Here is a 21,455-nt window from a genome sequence, read left to right as displayed (position 1 = left end):
GTGCCAGACAGATGGATCCCGAGGCCCCTGAGGGACAAGCACTTCCCGCCACTCATTAACTGCATTCATGATTTTAAAGAAGAAAACTTTCCTTGGGAAACAGAAGCTCTCTGGCAACCCACCCAGAATGAAGAGAATTCCCAAACTGGTTCGTGTGCCTTGCAGGGGGTTGGAGAAGCAGAACCCTGGAGGTCCCTTCCAACTCCACAATTCTGTCATTCAATCTGGCCCCCCCCAAAAAAAGATTGAGCATGGGGTGCCCTCACCCCCCCATCTTCAGGCCTCTGTATGAACACGAACACCCCCCATGCTGGAATAAAGAAGGCAGAAGCAGTTTGCATTGATCCAGGAAACTTTGCAAAAGGCTGGCTGGGGGGCCTGTTCTCTTCTCCCCCCCCCCCAAGGAGTCTGGCTCTGCTCAGCCAAGTCTCAGCTGCTCATTTATTCATTAGAGGCCGCAAGTGCCAATCTCCGCGGCTGAACGTGCTGCTGCCCCCAAAGCATTCCGGTGCATTAAAGCATTACTTCGAAATCCATTACAAGAGATTTTGCATTAAAATGAAAATGGAAGGAGACCTCTGGTCCCTTGGCTAAGAAAGGCGGGGGGGGGGCAGACCCAGCCTCTCCCGTCTTCCGGAAAGTGAGTTTGAGGGGCTTGCAGTGCGTTCAAATAGCACCCTCCTCCTCCTCCTCCTCACATCATCTCCTGCTTCGCTTGCTGGCAAAGGGGCTAATTAGGAGTTAATTGTGAGAGGGTGCCAAGCCCGAAATGTCTGAGGGTGGCAGCTGTGGTGGTTGGGCTGCAGGAGGAGCAGGATCCTGCCTTGGGGGGGGGGAAGGGGCAGAGAATGGAAAATACTGCTCTCTCTCTCTGGGGATGGGTGCTGTTCTTGGATGTGGGGGGGGGCACTTTTGCCCTGGCCTTCTCAGCTAATACAGCCGAGGCCCTCAGTGTGCAAACAATTCTCTTGTGGGAGGGGAGAGACCCCACCAGCCCAGGCACCCTTGCCACCCGTGGCATTTGGCAGCGCTGCGCTACTTTCAAGCCCTTTGAAAAGTGTGGGGGGGTGCCGGGAAGAGGGGGGGAGCATTTATCACCAGGCTATTCCTGGCTGCTGATAGCAGGGGTCAAAGGGCAGCTGGTCAGGGCTCTGCCATGTGGGAGGGGGCAAGGAGGGCACAGGAGCCCCTCCCTCAGTGCGGCCATTCTCTTGTGGTCCAGAGCCCCTTCCAGTCGCCTTCTCCAGGAGGAGACCAGCTCTTCCCCTCCGCAGAGGCCAGGACTCGAATTCGGCTCCCTCACATCCAGTTCAAGGTCTGCCGGGGGCATGGCTGGTGGGTTGGCTGCTGCTGGGTGTTTGGGGCGGGAGGGGAGCACTTGGTGCTTCCTTTGGGACTGCCTGTGAGCCCCCCAGACCCGCTTGCCCCCGGGTTCCTTCCAGGCTTGTGCCGGAGCGGCCTTGGCTGAGTGTTCCTCCTCCTCCTCCTTGAAGGGCTTTTGGCAGCCAGGCCACCCTGCTGACAGCTGTGTATGCTTTGTGTCTCCGGAGCAGCCGCGTCTGGGCTGCGTCAGGGCTGGGGAGGCCGGCAGGAGGAGGGAGGCGGCCTCACCAGGGCGGGAGGGCGCTGGCAGCTGAGATTTAGCGGGGGCGGAGAGCCACTTTTTGGGGGGTGCCAACAGGCCCAGCTGTTGTGGAAGCACCATAGGCGGCAGCATTTTTGGGGTCTATGTCTACAGCACGAGACTGCCTGCACGGACTGGCAGCCAGGAGCCTCCAGGGCTCAGGAAGGGAGACATGGCCCAGCCGTTGGAGACCGGAACTGAGACCTTCTGCATGCAGCGCAGGTGCTCTGGAGCTGAGCTGCCATGCGCACGCATTCAGGGGTTGCAATTTCCAAAGGCGGGGAGCGGAGGCCTCCAGAGGGGTTCCCACCCGGGTTGAGAGGAGAGGGCTATGGATGGCTCCCAGCCAGGACAACTCTTCTCTGCCTCCCCCCTCAGAGGCAGAGATGCTTCTGAATCAGTGCTAGAAACTCAGAGAGATCAGCTCTGCCCCAAATGGCCCTTCAACCGAGGTTGCAGTCGCCCAAAGAGAATGGAAAGTTGCCATTTTGGGGGCAAGAGGCCTCTGAAGTCTTCTTTTTCAAACGATGGACTGACTGGCATTGATTCTCTGTTAAGCATCAAGGGACACCTTGAGCTCAGTTAAGAATGCTGAGAACTTCAAAAAGAAACATTCCTTGATCAGGAATTAGATATGTTGGCCTCTTCCTGCCCTGCCTATTTTTCTGAATGGTGACACAGACCATTCATAACGTAGGAATATTCTCCACAACTGTGAGCAGGGCAGGGCAGGGCGGTGCGGGAGGCAAAGATAGAATCATAGAATCATAGAATCATAGAATCCTAGAGTTGGAAGAGACCACCAGGGCCATCGAGTCCAACCCCCTGCCAAGCAGGAAACACCATCAGAGCACTCCTGACATATGGTTGTCAAGCCTCTGCTTGAAGACCTCCAAAGAAGGAGACTCCACCACACTCCTTGGCAGCAAATTCCACTGTCAAACAGCTCTTACTGTCAGGAAGTTCTTCCTAATGTTTAGGTGGAATCTTCTTTCTTGTCGTTTGGATCCATTGCTCCGTGTCCGCTTCTCTGGAGCAGCAGAAAACAACCTTTCTCCCTCCTCTATGTGACATCCTTTTATATATTTGAACATGGCTATCATATCACCCCTTAACCTCCTCTTCTCCAGGCTAAACATGCCCAGCTCCCTTAGCCGTTCCTCATAAGGCATCGTTTCCAGGCCTTGGACCATTTTGGTTGCCCTCCTCTGGACACGTTCCAGTTTGTCAGTGTCCTTCTTGAACTGTGGTGCCCAGAACTGGACACAGTACTCCAGGTGAGGTCTGACCAGAGCAGAATACAGTGGCACTATTACTAGATGAGCGTCAGCAATTAACTACAATGTGTATCTGAAGAAGTGTGCATGCACACGAAAGCTTATACCAAGAACTAACTTAGTTGGTCTTTAAGGTGCTACAGGAAGGAATTTTTTTATTTTGACTATGGCAGACCAACACGGCTACCTATCTGTAACTGGAGCAATTAACTACAGCATTGTTCCCGGCTCCTGCTCAGGCTGGGCAGAAAAAGCCATTTTGGTTCCAGAAATTCATTCCGATTGTGCAGATAACTGATCGAATACTACAGAATGGAGCTTTGGTGAGTGAAAGCAGCCCAGATCCCGTGATCCTCAGGCAGGCACCTCCAGGTGGTGGAGATGTTAGGCCCCATCCTGGCACCGGGACAGCTTCTCTTGGTTGCAAGGGGCCAATAGCCACTAATTTCGAACACTCTTCTGAATCGCAGTTGCTGGAAGCCCTGGGAGGAGAGAGGGCTCAGGGGCTCAGATCCGGCTTGCAGGCTCCGCGTTGGGGCATCTGCTTGGCTGCTGTGAGAAGAGGAGGCTGGTCTAGAGGGGCCTCTGGCCTGATCCAGCCAGCTCTTCTTCTGCATAACCTGATAGCTGTGCTGTGTAACTGTTAACGGAGAAATCTGAGGGCTCCCTTGGACAAAAAACAAGGAGACCAGCCAGGAACACCAGAGCAAAACAGCAGCCAGGAGGCTTGGTCTTGATTGAAGACTGTCGCGACAGGACTCCCACCTGCCACCAGGTGGAACAAGATGGAAGCCCCGGACAAAAGAGCCCCCCAACTTTTATTAGCTGCTAATCCCCATGTTATGGGACGTGGGTGGCACTGTGGGTTAAACCACAGAGCCTAGGACTTGCCGATCGGAAGGTCGGCGGTTTGAATCCCCGCGACGGGGTGAGCTCCCATTGCTTGGTCCCTGCTCCTGCCAGCATAGCAGTTCGAAAGCACGTCAAAGTGCAAGTAGATAAATAGGTACCGCTCTGGCGGGAAGGTAAACGGCGTTTCCGTGCGCTGCTCTGGTTCGCCAGTCATGCTGGCCACATGACCCGGAAGCTGCACGCCGGCTCCCACGGCCAGTAAAGCAAGATGAGTGCCGCAACCCCAGAGTCGGCCACGACTGGACCTAATGGTCAGGGGTCCCTTTTCCTTTAATCCCCATGTTACCCCCCAAAAAAAACTACATCACTAATACATCATGGTTACATCATGAAAGGGGAGGTCTGGTGGCAGTAATCTGAGCATCCTGGACCCTGCCCCATGGTTCTCCTTGCCCTCCACCAAACACCCATCAGGTGTAACAAAAGAGATCTTTACATTTCCCTGTTTCCCAGCCAAGTTCACCCCACCCTTTTGTCTTCATCTGGGTTTGCTATTTCTGGAATGGCTACCTGTCTGGCACTCAGGTATCAGGATGCCAGGGATTATCACTCAGGCAGAGGGGCTGCTGAGGAGCTGAGCTCACATGTCTATTTGAATTTCTGAAGTTTCCCCAGTGAGCCAGTACATAGATCAGTGTTTCCCAACCACTGTTCCGCGGCACACTAGTGTGCCGCGAGATGTTGCCTGGTGTGCCGCGGGAAAAATTAAAAAATTCAAAAGAATTTTTTTTTTTAAAGTCAAATTTTCGATTGGGGCGCCGTCACTAGATGTCCCCTGGGGTTCCCTCCCTCCCTCCCTCCCACTCTGCGCCTCCCTCCTCCTCCTCCTCCTCCGGGGAGGCCCTTCCTGGCTCTCGGCCAAGGCTTGGCGGCTGCCACTCACTCACTCGCTCGCCCACCCGTCCCTCCATCCCTGCACCCGGCCTCTCCCCCTCCGTCCCCGGCGCGGGGGCTGCCGGGATCCGTAGTCCCCTCGCCCTTGGGCTCCGCGCCCGTGCGGGGTGCGCGAACTACGTTTCCCAGCGTGGCCTGGCGGGCCGGGCGTTTTGTTTGAAGCGCTCTTCTCCCGGCCATGGAATGAGCGCAGGGGCGGCGGCCGGGCGGGCAGGGGCTCTTCCGCGCAGACCCCGCACAGCCTGCCTGCGCCCCCGCGGAGATCGGGCGGCAGGATGGAGCCCGGAGATCCCCGCGGAGGCGGAGCGGCGGAGGCTGCCCCCCAGGTAGGGCTGCGTCGGGGTTTTTTTATTTTTGCAATGCTGCATCCGCGCCGGAGGGGACGCATTGGACCTTGGCGGGCGTGCAAGGCAATGCATGCGAGCAGGCGTTGCATGGAGTGCAGTGCAATGCAATGGCAACGCGGCGCCCTGCATGCATGCATGCAACTTCCACCGGCGCTCCGGACTTGGCAGGTGAGGGGGGTCCCCAGTGGGCGGCAGAGAGAGCCGGTAGGGCGAAGGGGAGCCGGGGGGGAGCAGCGCTGCTCCCCGAGCCGAGCCAGGGGTGAAACTTCGGCGTCGTTGCGCCGGGTGTTGGAAGCGGAGGCTGGCGGGGGCCCCTCACCTGCAAAACCTGGTCGCCTCTCATATATTTCGTGCATTGCATTCATCGCCCACTTTCTCCTCCAAGGAGCTCCCGGGGGCGCGCGTGGTTCTCCCCGTGTTATCCTCGCAACAACAGCCCTGCGAGGTGGGTCAGGCGAGTGGCCCAAGGGAGCACCCAGGGATTGTCCTGGCCAGGTGGGGTGATTTGAACCCTGCTCTCTGCCCGGTCTTCGTCCTCATTTAGCCCCCACATGTGCATGACTGTGCATGACTGAGGGTTTCCCCCCTCGTCTTGGCTATGGTGTGAGTCTGTCCTGTTAATTAATGGGGTTCTGCCTTCGGAGAATATGAGCCAGCCCTCAAGGAGGTGATTATGTAATTTGCTAGCAATTCATGTCCCTCCCGGCGTGACGCTGTGCGCTGACGTCACGGGGCTGTAATGGTGGTGTGCCTCGAGATTTTTTTCATGAAACAAGTGTGCCTTTGCCCAAAAAAGGTTGGGAAACACTGACATAGATCCATTGATCAGTGAATTCTTACATTTGGTATTGTGCAGCAGAGGCCCTTTGAACAGATAGGAAGAAACTGTGATGAAGTGTTTTGAAGTGGAGACAAGTCACAAAAGTCACAAAAGCAATGGTGCTGGTTTTGGTAGTGGGCTGCATGTGCATGATATCTGCTGGAGGGGCAACCCCCCCCCCAACCTATACATAAATTCCTGCAACTCCTCCACCGTCAGAGACAGTAGGCCAGGAAGTGCAAGAGGGGACGGGATGGGCAGCCGGTTGGCCCCTGGGAGAGCAGGAAGCGGGGCTTGAAGAAGCTGCTGGACCTGCCAATGGCCCATCTATGGGCCTGATCCTGGCTCCTCCTTGGGACATTCTGCCGCCTTCTGCCTTCTGCTTTGTTTCAGAGATGTGGTTGCAGCTGCAGGGGGGATGGGGCTCTGCATGCGCTCAGGGGCACTGCTGCCTGACTCCTGGCATTTGGGGAGGGACTGGCAACCAAGCAACAGGCGCTCTGCGTCTGCTAGATGCCCTCTCTTCCCCAATACTACCTTGGGCCCCTCCAGACAAGTGGATTCTGCAATGCATTTTTGACGCAACCATGGAGCGCAATGCGTTGTTTTGCAACGCGTCCTCAGAGGCAGGAACAGAACAGGAAAGAGCATAGGTTTTGTGAAATAAATAAAAGCTGACACAAGTTTTAATCTTTTAAAATCTATAGCTATCGAAACGTTCTTCCTACTGATAATCTTATAGAGTAATCTTTCTTTTTTGCAAACGGCTTTGAGGCCCTTCTTAAACATTCAAGCAGCGTGTAAATGTAATGAAGTGGAATAATGATTGGCGAGGAGGGTGCTGGGAGGAGCCCTTTGTGCTGGGGACTCAGTTCTGGCACGGGAAACTGCCAACCCTTAAAAGGGACAGGGTCCACTGTCTGCAAGGGGGGGGGGCTTCAGTGGTGCCTCTTAGCTGAAGAGAGAGGGGCATCTGAGTGTTGGGGTGGGGCAAGGGGGGTGCGAAGGGGGTGATGTGCCAGTGGCTTGTGACCCCCCCCAATCACAAGGAGGCCCTGGGCGAGGGAGGGGCCTTCTGCACTCAGCACCAGCCTGGAGGACCTGCACTTTGTCAGCCCCGTCCCCTGCCTCATCTTCTGACCTCCCCCCCCCAGTCCTCCAGAGCAGCTGGCTCACTTCTCCAACAGGGATATTTATAGTGTCAAGAGGGCCTGCGATAGGGAGGGGGGCAGCACTCTTTTTCTGGCACCCTGGGGGGGGGAAGCAGCAGTGCTCTGGGGTGTGATGGAGAGGAGCAGGAGCTGGGGGGTTGGCAGCTGGGAGGGGACACAGCCCCTGCCCCTCCCCTGCCCCATTTTGAGAGGCTCTCTGTGGTCCCCCTCCCCATGCTCCGCTAGCTTGTAGACTTCATGGAATGATAGAAATGTAGAGCTGGGACCCCCAGGGGTCCTCTAGTCCACCCTCCTGCGATGCAGGCATCTCAGCCCAAGCATCCAGGACAGGTGGCCAGCCAACCTCTGCTAAAAACCTCCAAGGATAGAGAGGCCACCACCTTAAGGACTCCACTTCACCGTGGAATGGCTCTTGCCATCTGAAAGTTCTTCCTGATGTTTGGTTGGAATCTCCTTCCTTTAACTTGAAGCCCTTGGTTTGAGTCCTATTCTCTGGAGCAGGAGAAAACCAGCTTGCCCCATCTTCCATGTCCAGCCCTTCAGATATTTGAAGATGGCCATTGTGTCTTCTGAGGGACACAGGTGGCGCTGTGGGTTAAACCCCAGAGCCTAGGACTTGATGAACAGAAGGTCAGTGGTTCGAATCCCCGCAATGACCGGGTGAGCTCCCGTTGCTCCGTCCCTGCTCCTGCCAACCTAGCAGTTCAAAAGCTCGTCAAAGTGCAAGTACTGGTAGATAAATAGGTGCCGCTCCAGCGGGAAGGTAAACGGCATTTCCGTGCGCTGCTCTGGTTCGCCAGAAGCGGCTTAGTCATGCTGACCACATGACCCGGAAGCTGTACACCAGCTCCCTGGGCCTATAGAGCAAGATGAGTGCTGCAACCCCAGAGTCGGTCACGACTGGATCTAATGGTCAGGGGTCCCTTTACCTTTATTGTGTCTTCTCTCCATCTTCCTTTCTCCAAGTTAAACATCCCCAGCTCCTTCAACCATTCCTCATCAGGCTTGGTTTCCAGACCTTTGATCATCTTGGCTGCCCTCCTCTGCCCACGTTCCAGCTGGTCAACATCCTTCTTCAATTGTGGCACCCAGAGCTGGACCCAGGACTCCTGGTGTGGCCTGACCAAGGCAGAAGAGAGCAGGAATATTACTTTCCTTGATCTGGACACTATATTGCTGTTGATGCAGCCTAGAATAGCATCCGCTTTTTTTGCTGCTGCATCATACTATGGACTCCTGTTCATCTTGGTCCACTGAGACCCCTAGACCCTCTTCACACGCCCTCCTGGCAAGCCCTGTATGGCAAGACCACCCAGCCCAGGCCCACCCAGTCGAGTGCCCTCTTCCCCACAGAGGGACCTGCCTGCTGGGAGGGATGGCTTAGTTGGTAGATCCTGAGACCCTTCATCTCAAGGTCCTGAGCCCCACTGTCACCCAAAGGATTCCTGCTTTGCAGGGGGTTGGACTAGATCAGGCATCTCCAGCCTTCAGCCCTCCAGATGTTTTGGACTACAACTCCCATCATCACTGACCACTGGTCCTGTTAGCTAGGGATCATGGAGTTTGGATTTGGATTTGATATCCCGCCTTTCACTCCCCTTCAGGAGTCTCAAAGCGGCTAACGTTCTCCTTTCCCTTCCTCCCCCACAACAAACACTCTGTGAGGTGAGTGGGGCTGAGAGACTTCAGAGAAGTGTGACTAGCCCAAGGTCACCCAGCAGCTGCAGGTGGAGGAGCGGAGACGCGAACCCGGTGACCCAGATTACGAGTCCACCGCTCTTAACCACTACACCACACTGGAAGTTGTAGGCCAAAACATCTGGAGGGCCGCAGGTTGGGGATGCCTGGACTAGATGACCCTCAGGGTCCCTTCCAACTCTGCAGTTCTGTGAAGCCCCCTGAACAGGGCCAGAAGGCGCCAGCTCCTTCCCACTCTGGCTTCCTGGGCTTAGCGCCAAGAGTTGCCCAGCCTTCCCATCTTCCTTGCAGAAGGGAATGCAGGAACTTCATTAACTCCTCTCCTCCTCTAATTAAGTAGCATATGTTAATTGCTTTCTGGGAGACCGAGCAAAAGACACACACACACACAAGGAGCTGTGCTGTCTGCAACTGATGCTCCTCAGAAGCCTGGTCACTTGGGGCGCCCCCTGGTGGCGCAGGCAGGACTCTTGCAGGGGTGGCCAGAGAGAGTGTGTGTGTGTGTGTCTTGCGCCTCTTCCAGGGGCCTGGGATGCTCAAAGAAGTGACTGCTGGTTTCTACTTATCCACATCTCACTTCAAAGGTCCATACTTCTTGTCTCTCAGATAACAGAAGGCAGCCAGATAAGCTGATATGAGATGGGAGTGGGGACTGACGACAGACTTGCAGCCTGAGTGGAGGCTTGGAGGCTGGAAGAATCAGGGGAAGCGCAGAACTCAAGATGACAAGAAATTTAAAAAAGAATGGAACATGTTTATTATGTATTTGCAAAGGTAAACAGGCTAATACATTGGCAAGATTTTAAGAACACTTGTAATTTTAGAAATAGCACAGGAAATCTGAGGTGAAATAATAATAATTTGGAGTAGAAATGATATGCAGTTGAAAAGAAAAATTAAGGAAGGCGGGGGGGGGGGTCCCAGGATTTGCAGAATCCCATTTTATTGATTTGATACTGTTTTTGTGTATTTTTTCCTTTTTTGTGGTTGTTTGTTTTTGTTGAAAATTGAATTATTATTATTTTTAAATGAAGGTTGGAAGAATCAGGGCAGAATCTAAAGTCCTCCTTTATGCTGCACAGAGTAAAACTATGGATTTGACCAAGAGATGGAGGCGGCGGCTGCGAGGGGCTCTTCTCTGGCCGGAAGAAGCCTTGCTTCCAAATACCAGCTGCTGGAAACCACTGGAGGGGAGAGTTGCTGCCGGACCCAGATCCTGCATGTGGGGCTCCCAAATGGGCATCTGCTGGGTCCAGGCCTCATTCTGCAGGCTCTGCTTAGGGGCTTAATTTGTCACACAACGCATGGTTAAATTATGGATTACAGGAGAGGAGATTCTGATGCAACATTGGGAAGAATTGTCGGAGAGCAAGAGCTCTTAGACGTGGCACAGATCCCCTTGGGAGGTGGTAGACTCTCCTCTGCTGGAGGTTTTTAAATGGAGGTGGGGGAATGGAGGCTGGGCGCTCACCTGCCCCTTCCGAGTAGACCTGGGGGCTCGGCTATGGGGGCAGCACGGATTCTGAATACCTGTTGGTGGCTGTCTCAGGAGGGGATTGCTGCTCTTGCAGTCGGATCCTGTTGGTTGGCCCCTGCGAGAAGAGGATGCTGGACCAGATGGGCATGGGCCTGATCCAGCAGCCAGGCTCTTCTTACGCCCAGGAAGGAAGGTCAACTGAGACTGGCTGGATAACCTACTTGTTTTTCGCTCTTGAGATTGGCTCTGGCTTTCTGGCTGCAGCCAAAGCCTTGAGGTGATGGAGGGAGCTCCCCGTCAGCTACCAGTTCCCAGTGGCCACCAGATAAGCTCCGTCCTAGGGAGGTGGGAGAGTCACCCAGGGAGGCTGCCTGCCTGCCTGCCTGCTGCTCAGCTGCTGTTTCCACTGCTGGGCTGCGTTTGCAGTTCTCCTTCTGATGCCAGGCTGCCCGCTGTTGTGTTTGGAGGTGCTGCTGGGCTCCATGGCAAGGCCAGGAGGGGCAGAAATGCTGGCAGGTGAGCAGGACCTTGGAGCGCCTCACCTGGACTCCCTGCTGTGGCAAAGGCAGCATCCTCCTGTTTTCTCCCTGCCTCTCTCCTCTGGCTTGTTTGTTGTGAGCACTTCTGACATTTTGCCCTGGGTGGCTCTCAGGGGACCCGGCGCTCCTTCCGAGTCCTAAAATACCACCAGCCTCTGCGCCCTTTGAGGTGGAGCAGAGGGACAGAGGGCGGCTTGGAGAGAGAAGCTGGGAGCCTCTGGGCCCAGACCTCAGAGGGGAAGGAGGGGGAGGAGGGAGCCCAGAACCCGGCAGGTTCCAGGTGCTTCCCTGGATGTGAGCCAAGAGGAGACCTGGCGGCAGAGAAAGGCTCCCAGGTGGGAGAGGGATGCAAGCAAGTGTCGCTTCCAGCCACCCAGATAGGGGCGAGAAAGGGGGGGGGCAGGAAGGAACGCTGCTCCTTCAGCCTCTGCAAGATCCACAATTCAATGAACGTAGAATGGATTCAGTATCGCAAAGGGACAGTTTAGACTTAATGCCTATGAATGGAGTACATGTCAAGGTACATGTTGTTGTTGTTGTTGTTGTTTAGTCATTTAGTCGTGTCCTCCTCTTTGTGACCCCCTGGACCAGACCACGCCAGGCACTCCTGTTTTCCACTGCCTCCCCCAGTTTGGTCAAACTCATGCTGGTAGCTTCGAGAACACTGTCCCACCATCTCGTCCTCCGTCGTCCCCTTCTCCTTGCGCCCTCCATCTTTCCCAACATCAGGGTCTTTTCCAGGGAGTCTTCTCTTCTCATGAGGTGGCCAAAGGATTGGAGCCTCAGCTTCAGGATCTGTCCTTCCAGTGAGCGCTCAGGGCTGATTTCCTTCAGAATGGAGAGGTTTGATCTTCTTGCAGTCCATGGGACTCTCCAGAGTCTCCTCCAGCACCATAATTCAAAAGCATCAATTCTTTGGCGATCAGCCTTCTTTGTGGTCCAGCTCTCACTTCCAGACATCACTACTGGGAAAACCATGGCTTTAACTATACGGACCTTTGTCGGCAAGGTGATGTCTCTACTTTATCACAAAGCATTTATGGCAAAGTCAACCCATCATTTGAGTCCATCTGCATCAGTGGAGATGCATTCAGAAGCAGGAAGTCCAAGGTGTTGGGGCCCAGATGATGCCCTGGGCAGAGTGGCAGGCTGGCATCCCCAGAGAAGACCAGAGATGGCGGCCCCAGAGGAGGCGGGGGGAGCCTTCCAGGTCATCCGGAACTACAACTCCCATCATCCCTGGCAACTGCCCCCCCATTCCACTCTGTGACTGTTGCTGCCCTTGGCAAATTAGAGAAATTCATGGGGGGGGGGGACAGCCTTGTAGGCCGTTGGAAGAGCAGGCCAAGACTGCCTGTGTGGAGTGAGCGCTGAAGAAGGCTGAGAACGGCTCCTGGCCAGCGGGGCTGCGCTCTGCCTGCACTCTCTGAGGCAGCACTGCTGCTGAATCCCAGGTTCTGGAAGCTTCAGGAGAGGAGAGTTGCTCTGGGGCTCCCATCCGGCTTCTGGGTTTCCCATTTGGGCATCTGGTTGGCGGCCAAAGTGAGAACAGGGGGCTGGACTTGGTGGGAGCAGGCTCTTCGGATGCTCTTCAACATCTGGCAGACCAAACCTCCCCCACGGCCTGCTTTGTGGGATACTTTTGGTAAACTCTATGGGGTTGCCTTTTCCTAAAATACCGTATTTTTCGCCCTATAGGACGCACCGTCCCATAAGGCGCACCTAGTTTTTTTGGGGGGAAATAAAGGGGAAAAAATAATTCCCCCCCCAGGCGCGGGGCTGGGGCGGCCCGAGCTTCCCCCGACCCCAGCCCCCAAACAGGCAGCTCTTTGCAAGCCGTGGGAGCCCAGCGCTGGCTCCCGCTGCTTGCGGAGAGGTCCGCGAAGCCTGGACTCGCTGATCTCAGCGCGCGCAGGCTTCGGGATGCCGGCAACTCTCCCCAAGCAGCGGGAGCGCTCCCGCTGCTTGCGGAGAGGTCCGCGAAGCCTGGAGAGCGAGAGGGGTGGGTGCGCACCGACCGCTCTCGCTCTCCAGGCTTCAGCGAAAGCCTGCATTGGCCCCATAGGACGCACACACATTTCCCCTTCATTTTTGGAGGGGAAAAAGTGCGTCCTATAGGGCGAAAAATACAGTAAACATTTCTCAGGTCTGCTGCCTGGTTAATGGTGAAGGGGGGAAGGAAGAACTTTTCTGATGATTAAAAGTTTTCAAGCAGTTGACCAAACCAATTAGTTGATGAAACTGTGATTAGCTGTGATTTTCTGGACTAGATGACCCTTGAAGTCCCCCCTCTGACTCCCCAATTCAGGGATGCAGCAATTCTGCATTCTCTGCCCTGAGCTCTCAGGGCTGCCAATGGCAACACTAAGGCAGGGGCGCCACCTTGTGGCCATAGTGCAGAACTGCACCACTGCAGTGCAGGACGGGTTTTCTATGCTATCCGTGGCTACCAGTCGGCTCACTCGCGGGATCATCACTACCTAGATTGAGGTTGAACCCTGGCAAGGCAGAAGTACTGTTTTGGGGGGACGGACAGGAGGCGGGCAGGTGTGGGGGACTCCCTGGTCCTGAATGGGGCAACTGTGCCCCTGAAGGACCAGGTGCGCAGCTTGGGAGTCATTTTGGACTCACAGCTGTCCATGGAGGCACAGGTCAATTCTGTGTCCAGGGTGGCTGTCTGCCAGCTCCATCTGGTACGCAGGATGAGACCCTACCTGCCAGAGTGGTGCATGCTCTGGTTATCTCCCACTTGGACTACTGCAATGCACTCTACATGGGGCTACCTTTGAAAGTGACCCGGAAACTGCAATTAATCCAGAATGCGGCAGCCAGACTGGGGACTGGGAGCGGTTGCTGGGACCACATAACACCGGTTCTGAAAGACCTACATTGGCTCCCAGTATGTTTCCAAGCACAATTCAAGGTGTTGGTGCTGACCTTTAAAGCCCTAAACAGCCTTGGTCCAGTATATCTGAAGGAGCGTCTCCACCCCCATTGTTCTACCCGGACACTGAGGTCCAGCTCCGAGGGCCTTCTGGCGGTTCCCTCCCTGCGAGAAGCCAAGTTACAGGGAACTAGGCAGAGAGCCTTCTTGGTAGTGGCCCCTGCCCTGTGGAACGCCCTCCCACCAGATGTCAAGGAAATAAATAACTACGGTATCTGACTTTTAGAAGACATCTGAAGGCAGCCCTGTTTAGGGAAGTTTTTAATGCCTAATGTTTTATTGTATTTTTAATATTTTGTTGGAAGCCACCCAGAGTGGCTGGGAAACCCCAGCCAGATAGGCATGGTATAAATAATAAAGGATGATGATGATTGTGATGACTGGGCTTGCACGTTCCTATTATCCTTGTGAGCGAAGCTGTGGGGAGTCTCGTACTCCCAGCAGGGTCACCCAAGGCGGTAAGGTCAAATGGGAGGTCAAAGACAAAGAATGACCCGAGAAGTCCTCAGCGGCAGAACAGGCAGATGATAAGAAGCGATATGTTACAACCGCTGTGAAGGTCGTTGTGATACTCATGCCATCAGAACAGAGCCTTACTGCGAAGACTGCGTGTTGGTCAGAGTGCCTTGATCTCCACACATAAAGCAAATTCACGCACAGGCATCTTCCAGAAATCTATTTATTATTTTCATTGCCACAATCCTACACATTGTTGAAGGGAAACTCCCTGCCGGGGTAGAAATCTTAGACTTCAAACTACGCTGTGGACTTTTCATGTGAAAAGTTACTTTTTAAATATACCAGGAAAGGTTCCCAAGTCTCCTTGACAGAGTCTTGATTTGTGTTTCTTTTTGGTGCCCTCAGTTTTGGCCTCTCCGTCTTCCATGATTTCCACCAGCCCTTCTCCCTTTGAGGGGATTCTCTCATCCGTCCCCTTCTGCGCAGATTCCCTGCTGCTGTGGTTACATGCATAAATAGAGTCTGCGCTTTCTTTGGGATTTCACTGCCCGGTATCCCCAGCAGGAAGGCTTCTGACCTCTTGGGAAAAGCCACTTAATTTCCCCCCTTCATTTCATTATATATCATGTCCCATGAGGGATGGCCCCCAACTCTGATGCTTTTAAAAGAGCATTGGGCAAACCCATGGAAAAGACAGCTGCACCGCGTTTTTAATATTCTGTTGGGAGATAATAATATTATTATATTGCCTGGGGTTGGTTTGGATGACCCTTGGGGTCCCTTCCAGCTCTGGGGCTGAGCTGCTCTGCCTGGCCTCCTCCGCTCTGCCCTCTCCTTGGGCGGGGAGGGGGGGGGTTGGGCTCAGAGTGTCTTTAAGCAGATTCCCAGAAGATTGCAAGATCCCAAATCCCTTGAAAATGAGGTCAGTACAACTGTCCTCCCCCCCCCGCCTGCCATGCCTGTGGAGGCCTCTGCCCTCCCCTGGGGGGGGCAGGATTGAGCCCTGCATTCTCCCACCCCCACAGAAGGAGAACCCCACCTTTCCTCTCCGCTTGGGACCACGTTTTGCGGCAGGAATGTCGCAAGTCTGCTGCCAAGTAAGGGGCAGGGGAGGGTATCTGGGCAGCAAGACCTGGGCTTTGAAGAGGGCCTGGCACCCCCTCTGCCCGCTTCCCTGGGTGACGAGAGTGTGAGATAATCCCCCTGCAGCCAGCGGAGGAGTGGGGAGGGGGCTCCCTGCGCCCAGAACCTCACGCCTGCCTGCGGGATTAGTGCTGCAGCTGCTAAGCGCGCTGCCTGGATTAGGGCTGGCCCTGCCCACTCGCTGGGTTCCTGGCGCTGCCACCCCACGGGCACATTCCTCGCGTCTGACGCTGCCAAGTCGGTGGTGGCCCCTCTTCCTCCCACAGCGAGGTTTGGTGCCAGGAGCAGATGGCATTCCATAGAGTTTGTGGGTATCAGCTTGGAATTGCAGACAGACAGGCCGTCATCCGACCTCTGCTAAAGGACCTCCAGCGAATCACAGAATCACCGGCTTTAGGGTTGGAAGGCGCCTTCGGGGGTCATCTAGCCCAACCCCCTGAAATGCAGAAATCACAGCAAAAGCTCTCCTTTCTGGTCTCTCAGGTCCTCCCCCCCCCCCCCGAGCAACGCAAAGCAAGTTTTCTCCCTCTTGCTCTACGCAAGACGTGAAAAGCTGCCTGCCAGGCTGGAGCAGGATGCAGCATCAGTCAGGGGGGTCCGGAAATCAGGATCATCAGCCAGTTATTTCCCTTTAGAAGCAAAATTAAGGAAAATGGACAGACTCCCCTCCCCAAACAGCTCCCTCTTAAACAGGAGATTTAATAATAATCTCTGCAATTAATTTCCAATGTGTTCAAAATAGTTCTTTGTTTTCTGCATTTCCTCTAGTAGCGGGCTGCTTTTATTGCTCCTTTTAAAAAAAAATTAAAAAATGGTTTCATTACATTTCAGGCAATTACTATAAATATTTAAATTTTAATCTTTTTTTTTTTAAAGACACATGTCTATTTGGGAGGGTGTTTGGATTGTGGCAATTGGTTCTTGCTGTTTTAATGGATTTTGTGGGTTTTTGTGGATTCTTAATCACTTGTCAAGCACCCTGTGACAAAGGGCTGATTGCAGATGAATAATCTGGATAAATAGGTAAATTGGAAGAAAGGGGAAAGTTGCATTTAAAGCACACCCACCCAAAAATTTGGGAACCTGAATTTGTCTAATCCCCTTTTCAAGCCTTCCAGGTTGGTGATCAATAGGGCTGGGCAATATATCAATATATCATCTAAAACCGGCTTGAAGTCCATATTATGATATTGGTCTCTTAATGGCCTCTCCAAGGCAGTGCTAGAAGCCGAGATATAAAAGCTAGGAGCCAAACGGCACCTTAAACTTGGGTTTCGGTTGCTACAACTGAATGCCCAGGCACCCTGCCGATCAGTTGATTCACCAAGCAGTGCAACCCCCATAGATGCGTTTCTTTGGGTGCCATGCTGCCCCCCAAGCCAGCCAACTGGCACGGCAGCATCACCAGCCAGCCAGATGGAGATGGTAGTTGCCAAACCTGGCAAGCAGACATTGCGGTTTCCGCACAAAAGGCTGCTTGCCTGTTGCAAAATCAATGTGACTGGCGCCCAGTCACCGTATTTTTCGCTCCATAAGACGCACCCTTTTCTTCCTAAAAAGTAAGGGGAAATGTCTGTGCATCATATGGAGCGAATGCGTAGTCCTGGAGCCGAACTGCCCAGGGGCAAAAAGCAGATTGTGCTTTTTTGGGGGGGGGAAGAGGGAAGGGGGTGTTGAAACAAAGCTGCCGATCGTTTGCCGATCAGGGAGAGAGATAAGGGATGCTAGAGATAAAGGAGGCTGCCTGGGAGGGGGCCACAGTGGTGCAAAAATGTGGTTACAGAGCATGGATCCACATGGATCCTCAGGATTTTTGCATTGGGACACCCCAAATTCACCATCAGATCACATGTCTGTGTCCACAGCATGAACCACAAAAATCATACATCCACTGTTTCATTCAGAGTATTTTTTTTTCTTGTTTTCCTCCTCTAAAAACTAGGTGCGTCTTATAGTCAGGTGCATCTTATGGAGCAAAAGATATGAGTAGTTCTGAATGTTGCTCCAGGGACATAAGGGACCGGGGTGTGTGTGTGCCAAGGATGCCAGGGGGCCCCAGGTCTGCCTCTGCTTCTCGTCTCCAGAGAGAGGGAGAAGAGCTGCTCTCTCTTTCTGCTTTCTCGGTGCTGCAGAGCATTTTGCAAACTTCCCTCCTCTTGCTTCTTCCTTCCGGAAACCTAACCCCCCCTTTCTCTTCTGCTCCTTTGCCCCCCCCAGGGAGCTGCTTCCTGTGCCTGGTGGACGTGGTGCCCGTCAAGAACGAGGATGGCTCCGTCATCATGTTCATCCTCAACTTTGAGGTGGTGATGGAGAGGGACCTTCGGACCAGCCCCGTCAAGAACACCAACCACTGGGTCTCCCCAGCCGCCTGGCTGCCCACAGGTAGGGGGGCCCTATGTGTGTGTGTGGGGGGGTCACCCTCCTGCAACCCCCATCCCACCCCGGAAGGCTCTAAGGCAACCCATACACAGGTGGAACATGGGGTGGCCTCAGGGCCAGACGGAGCTTTGAGGAGGCCCTCAGGAGCTCCTGAAGGGAATGGGGCCCTTTCTATGTCCAGCTGTCCTTTGTCCACAACAAATTGCCGCTGTTTTTTGTGTCGAACATATGCTATATGGCAGGGATAGGCAACCCAAGGCCCGGGGGCCAGATCCAGCCCAATCGCCTTCTAAGTCCAGCCTTCATATGGTCCGGGAATCAGCGTGTTTTTACATGAGTAGAATGTGTCCTTTTATTTAAAATGCATCTCTGGGTTATTTATGGGGCATAGGAATTCATTTATTCCCCCCCCAAAAAAAATATAGTCCTGCCCACCACATGGTCTGAGGCTGAAAAAATTGCTGACCCCTGCTATATGGTAATTTATGGACCTAATAGGTATCTAAAGCCATTTGCACATCACAAAATATGTAGTTTATCAAAGCAATTGTTGAATGAAAAACAATTAAGAAGAAGTATATTAATAGTGAAATACAATTAAGAAGAAGTATATTAATTGTGAAATAATTACCAGTGATATTTTAGGGAGCAGGCTAGCAGGTGTGGCCCCTGACTTACATCCTAGGAGCCCGCACAACACAAAGCACGGTTGCTGCATGTAGGTTTTATTTTATTTGTTTTTTATCTTATTTTTTGAAAATGCACATCCAGTGTTTTTTCCCCTTTAATTTTTTTTTGGGGGCCCCCAAGAGAGCGGGGCCCTAAGCTAGAGCTTGTTGAGCTTATACGTCAATCCAGCCCTGGGGGGTCTGGAGGAGCCACCCTCCCGCTGGGGCTCCTGCCCACCCTGGGCTGCCCAATTCCTCCAGGGATGCTGTCTCAACCTGCCTGCCCCCTTCCTCGCCCTCGGCTTCAGAGGGGCTGCCCACCCTTGGCGGCTTCTCTGCTGGAAAGTGACATTTATTTGGTCAGGTGAAAAAAAAGCAGAGGTGGAGCCAGTGTGGTGTAGTGGTTAAGAGCGGTGGACGCGTAATCTGGGGAACCGGGTTCGCTCTCCGCTCCTCCGCATGCAGCTGCTGGGTGACTTTGGGCCAGTCACACTTCTCTGAAGTCTCTCAGCCCCACTCACCTTGTGGGAGAGGAAGGGAAAGGAGAATGTGAGCCGCTTTGAGACTCCTTCCGGTAGCAATAAAGCGGGATATCAAATCCAAATTCCTCCTCTTCATCATCATCATCATCATCTTCTTCTTCTTCTTCTGGGGAGGGGAAGGGTTAGTGACTTCACAGCACCGGCCAATCCGTCCTGTGCCCAGCTGCTTCCTCCTGCAAATGGGCAGAGCTGGTTTCTCTGGAGTTTGGTCCTGGGGAGGTGGCAGTGAGGGGGCTTCTTCCAGAGCTGGCTTTTGCCTTCATTCATCTGAGGATGCGGGGGGGGGTGAGTCCGAGGCTCATTCCTACCTGGATGTAAATCAGCGGGGAGATCTGAAAAGCAGCCCCGAGAGCTAGAACTGCCCACAAAGGTTCACAAAGAGCAAATTTCTTTCTTTCTTTTTGAAATATTTTTATTCATTTTTATCATTGCACATTTGCACTCAAACATTTTATATAATCATTTCATGAGATTCTCTGAATCTCGTGACTCCCCCCCCCCCCATCCCCTACATGGGTCCTTGTAACAGAAATCTACATATCCGTACGTTCTCCACAATTTTCATTTTTCAAATTATTCATAATCTTCGTCACTTTACAAGTGCTTCTTAGAGTCTAACTAAACTTTTGATTTGCTTACAATGGTTTCCTAAGTAAATTTCATATTTTCCCCATTCTTTTTCAAAGTCCTTCTTGATTCCTGCGTCTCCTGGTTAGTTTTTCCATTTCGGCAGAGTCCAGCCGTTCGGCTTGCGATTCTTCCTTAGTCGGGATTATTTCTTCCTTCCATCTCTGAGCTAGTAGCATCTGTGCAGCTGTTGTCGCAGACGTAAACAGTCTTTTCTGGTCTTTTGGAATCTCTGTACCTATAATTCCTAATAGGAAAGCTTCTGGTTTTTAAACAAATTTTAACTTTTTTGTACTTTTTTAATATAAATTTTTATTAGTTTTTTAACATATCATTTTCAACAGTAATTAAACATACTTTTACATCTTATTCAATTTTTTTGACTTCCATCAATCCTGTCTGAAAATTTTCCAATCTAGTCTCTTAGTATGCATTTCTTATTTTCCCTATTAAATTTCAAACTCATAACCAATATCTCTATCTTGTTCTACTTTGTATCGCTTCGTATATTTCTCCTTACAAAACTTCTTGCAGTCCTACTAGCGTAATTTGTTGATTACAGTTCCTCTTCAAATAATTCATATACTTCTTCCAGTCTTCTGTAAATCTCTGGTCCCGCAGATTTCAAATCCTTCCTTTCACTTTTGTCCAATTCTGCAGAGTCCATTAATTTCGTCTGCCATTCTTCTTTCGTCAGAATTTCTTCTTGTTCCCATTTCTGGGCTAACAATACTCTTGCCGCAGTTGTTGCATATAAAAACACACTAACATTTTGCCTATTAATGTCCTGACCTATAATACCGAGTAAAAATGCTTCTGGTTTTTTTAAAAAATGTATATTTCAACATCTTATTCATCTCATTATATATCATTCCCCAGAAGCTCTTTACTTTTTTACATTCCCACCACATATGACAAAATGTTCCTTCTTTTTCTTTACATTTCCAACATTTATTATTTGTCTCATATAATGTTAACTGTCTTTTTTCATTTCATTATATATCATTTCCCAAAATGATTTTGTTACCTTACACGTCCACCACATAGGATAGAAATCTCAGAACCCTGCAGAGGACAAAGAGCGTTCAGTGGTGAGGACTAGAATCTAGAATGGTTGAGTCGAAGGGACCCCCAGAGAACATCCAGTCCAACCCAGGGCAAGGCTGAATCCCAGCCAAAGAATCTCTTGATGGGGAATTTCTCAGGGGGCCTCCCTTTCTCCCTGGGAGGGGCCACCTCCTAACGCCTCCCCCCAACTTTTAACCCTTTCCAGGTCGGGGCAAGTCCTTCCGCCTGAAGCTCCCAGCGCTGCTGGCTCTGGCGGGCAGCAAGCAGTCTCTCCCGCAGGATGACCCGGACGAGGCGGTGGTGGTGGTGGACTTCTGCAAGCAGAGCAGCGAGTCGGTGGCGCTGGACGAAGTCACCTCCTCGCTGGACAACAACTGCCTGGGGTGCGGGGAGCCAGAGGACCGGCAGGCGCTGATGGAGCGCCAGGGGGGCGGGGCCTCGGAGCCGCCCGTCACCCACTCCTCCCCCCGGGCCGAGAAGACCCGCCTCAACCTGGACGCCTCCTTCTCCAACTGCAGCCTGACTCGCACCCGCTCCCGGGAGAGCTTCTACAGCGTGCGCAGAGCCTCCTCCGTGGACGACATCGAGGCCATGAAGGGCGAGGGGGAGAAGGGCCGCGGGCACAGCCGCCACGCCAGCACAGGTAGGGAGAAGAGGGGCTGGGGGGCGGCTCAGGGTCTTTTCGGTCCCACGGCAGAGTCAGGGCGCTCCAGTCTCTCCGACTATGTGGGTCCTTCGGCACACTTGTGTGGAATCTCCCTAGCGCAAATGAAAGCGCTCACAATAGGTTCCACATACACAATCCACCGGTGCCAACTCCAGGCAGCCCTGGGGGGCCCAAAAAAATTGTCGTGGGTGCTCAGCA

The 21,455-nt window shown here is 53.0% G+C and overlaps 2 protein-coding genes across 3 annotated transcripts in view; both read left to right on the top strand.

The window, feature by feature from the left end:
• The window catches only part of LOC308569938 (autophagy-related protein 9A-like), a 266,030-nt gene that overhangs the window by 108,930 nt on the left and 135,645 nt on the right, over positions 1-21,455 (top strand). The window lies entirely within an intron of this gene.
• The window catches only part of KCNH2 (potassium voltage-gated channel subfamily H member 2), an 83,653-nt gene that overhangs the window by 16,493 nt on the left and 45,705 nt on the right, over positions 1-21,455 (top strand). The window contains exons 3-4 of the mRNA XM_081164188.1: positions 17,524-17,688; positions 20,796-21,233. Of these exons, the coding sequence (XP_081020314.1) occupies positions 17,524-17,688; positions 20,796-21,233 (603 nt within the window). The remainder of the gene's footprint in view (positions 1-17,523; positions 17,689-20,795; positions 21,234-21,455) is intronic.

The sequence above is a fragment of the Podarcis bocagei genome (genome assembly GCF_964188305.1).
Source record: "Podarcis bocagei genome assembly, chromosome: 12".
Lineage (NCBI taxonomy): Eukaryota > Metazoa > Chordata > Lepidosauria > Squamata > Lacertidae > Podarcis > Podarcis bocagei.
The sequence above is the reverse complement of the archived record's forward strand: the minus strand, read 5'-3'. Positions and strand labels throughout refer to the sequence as shown.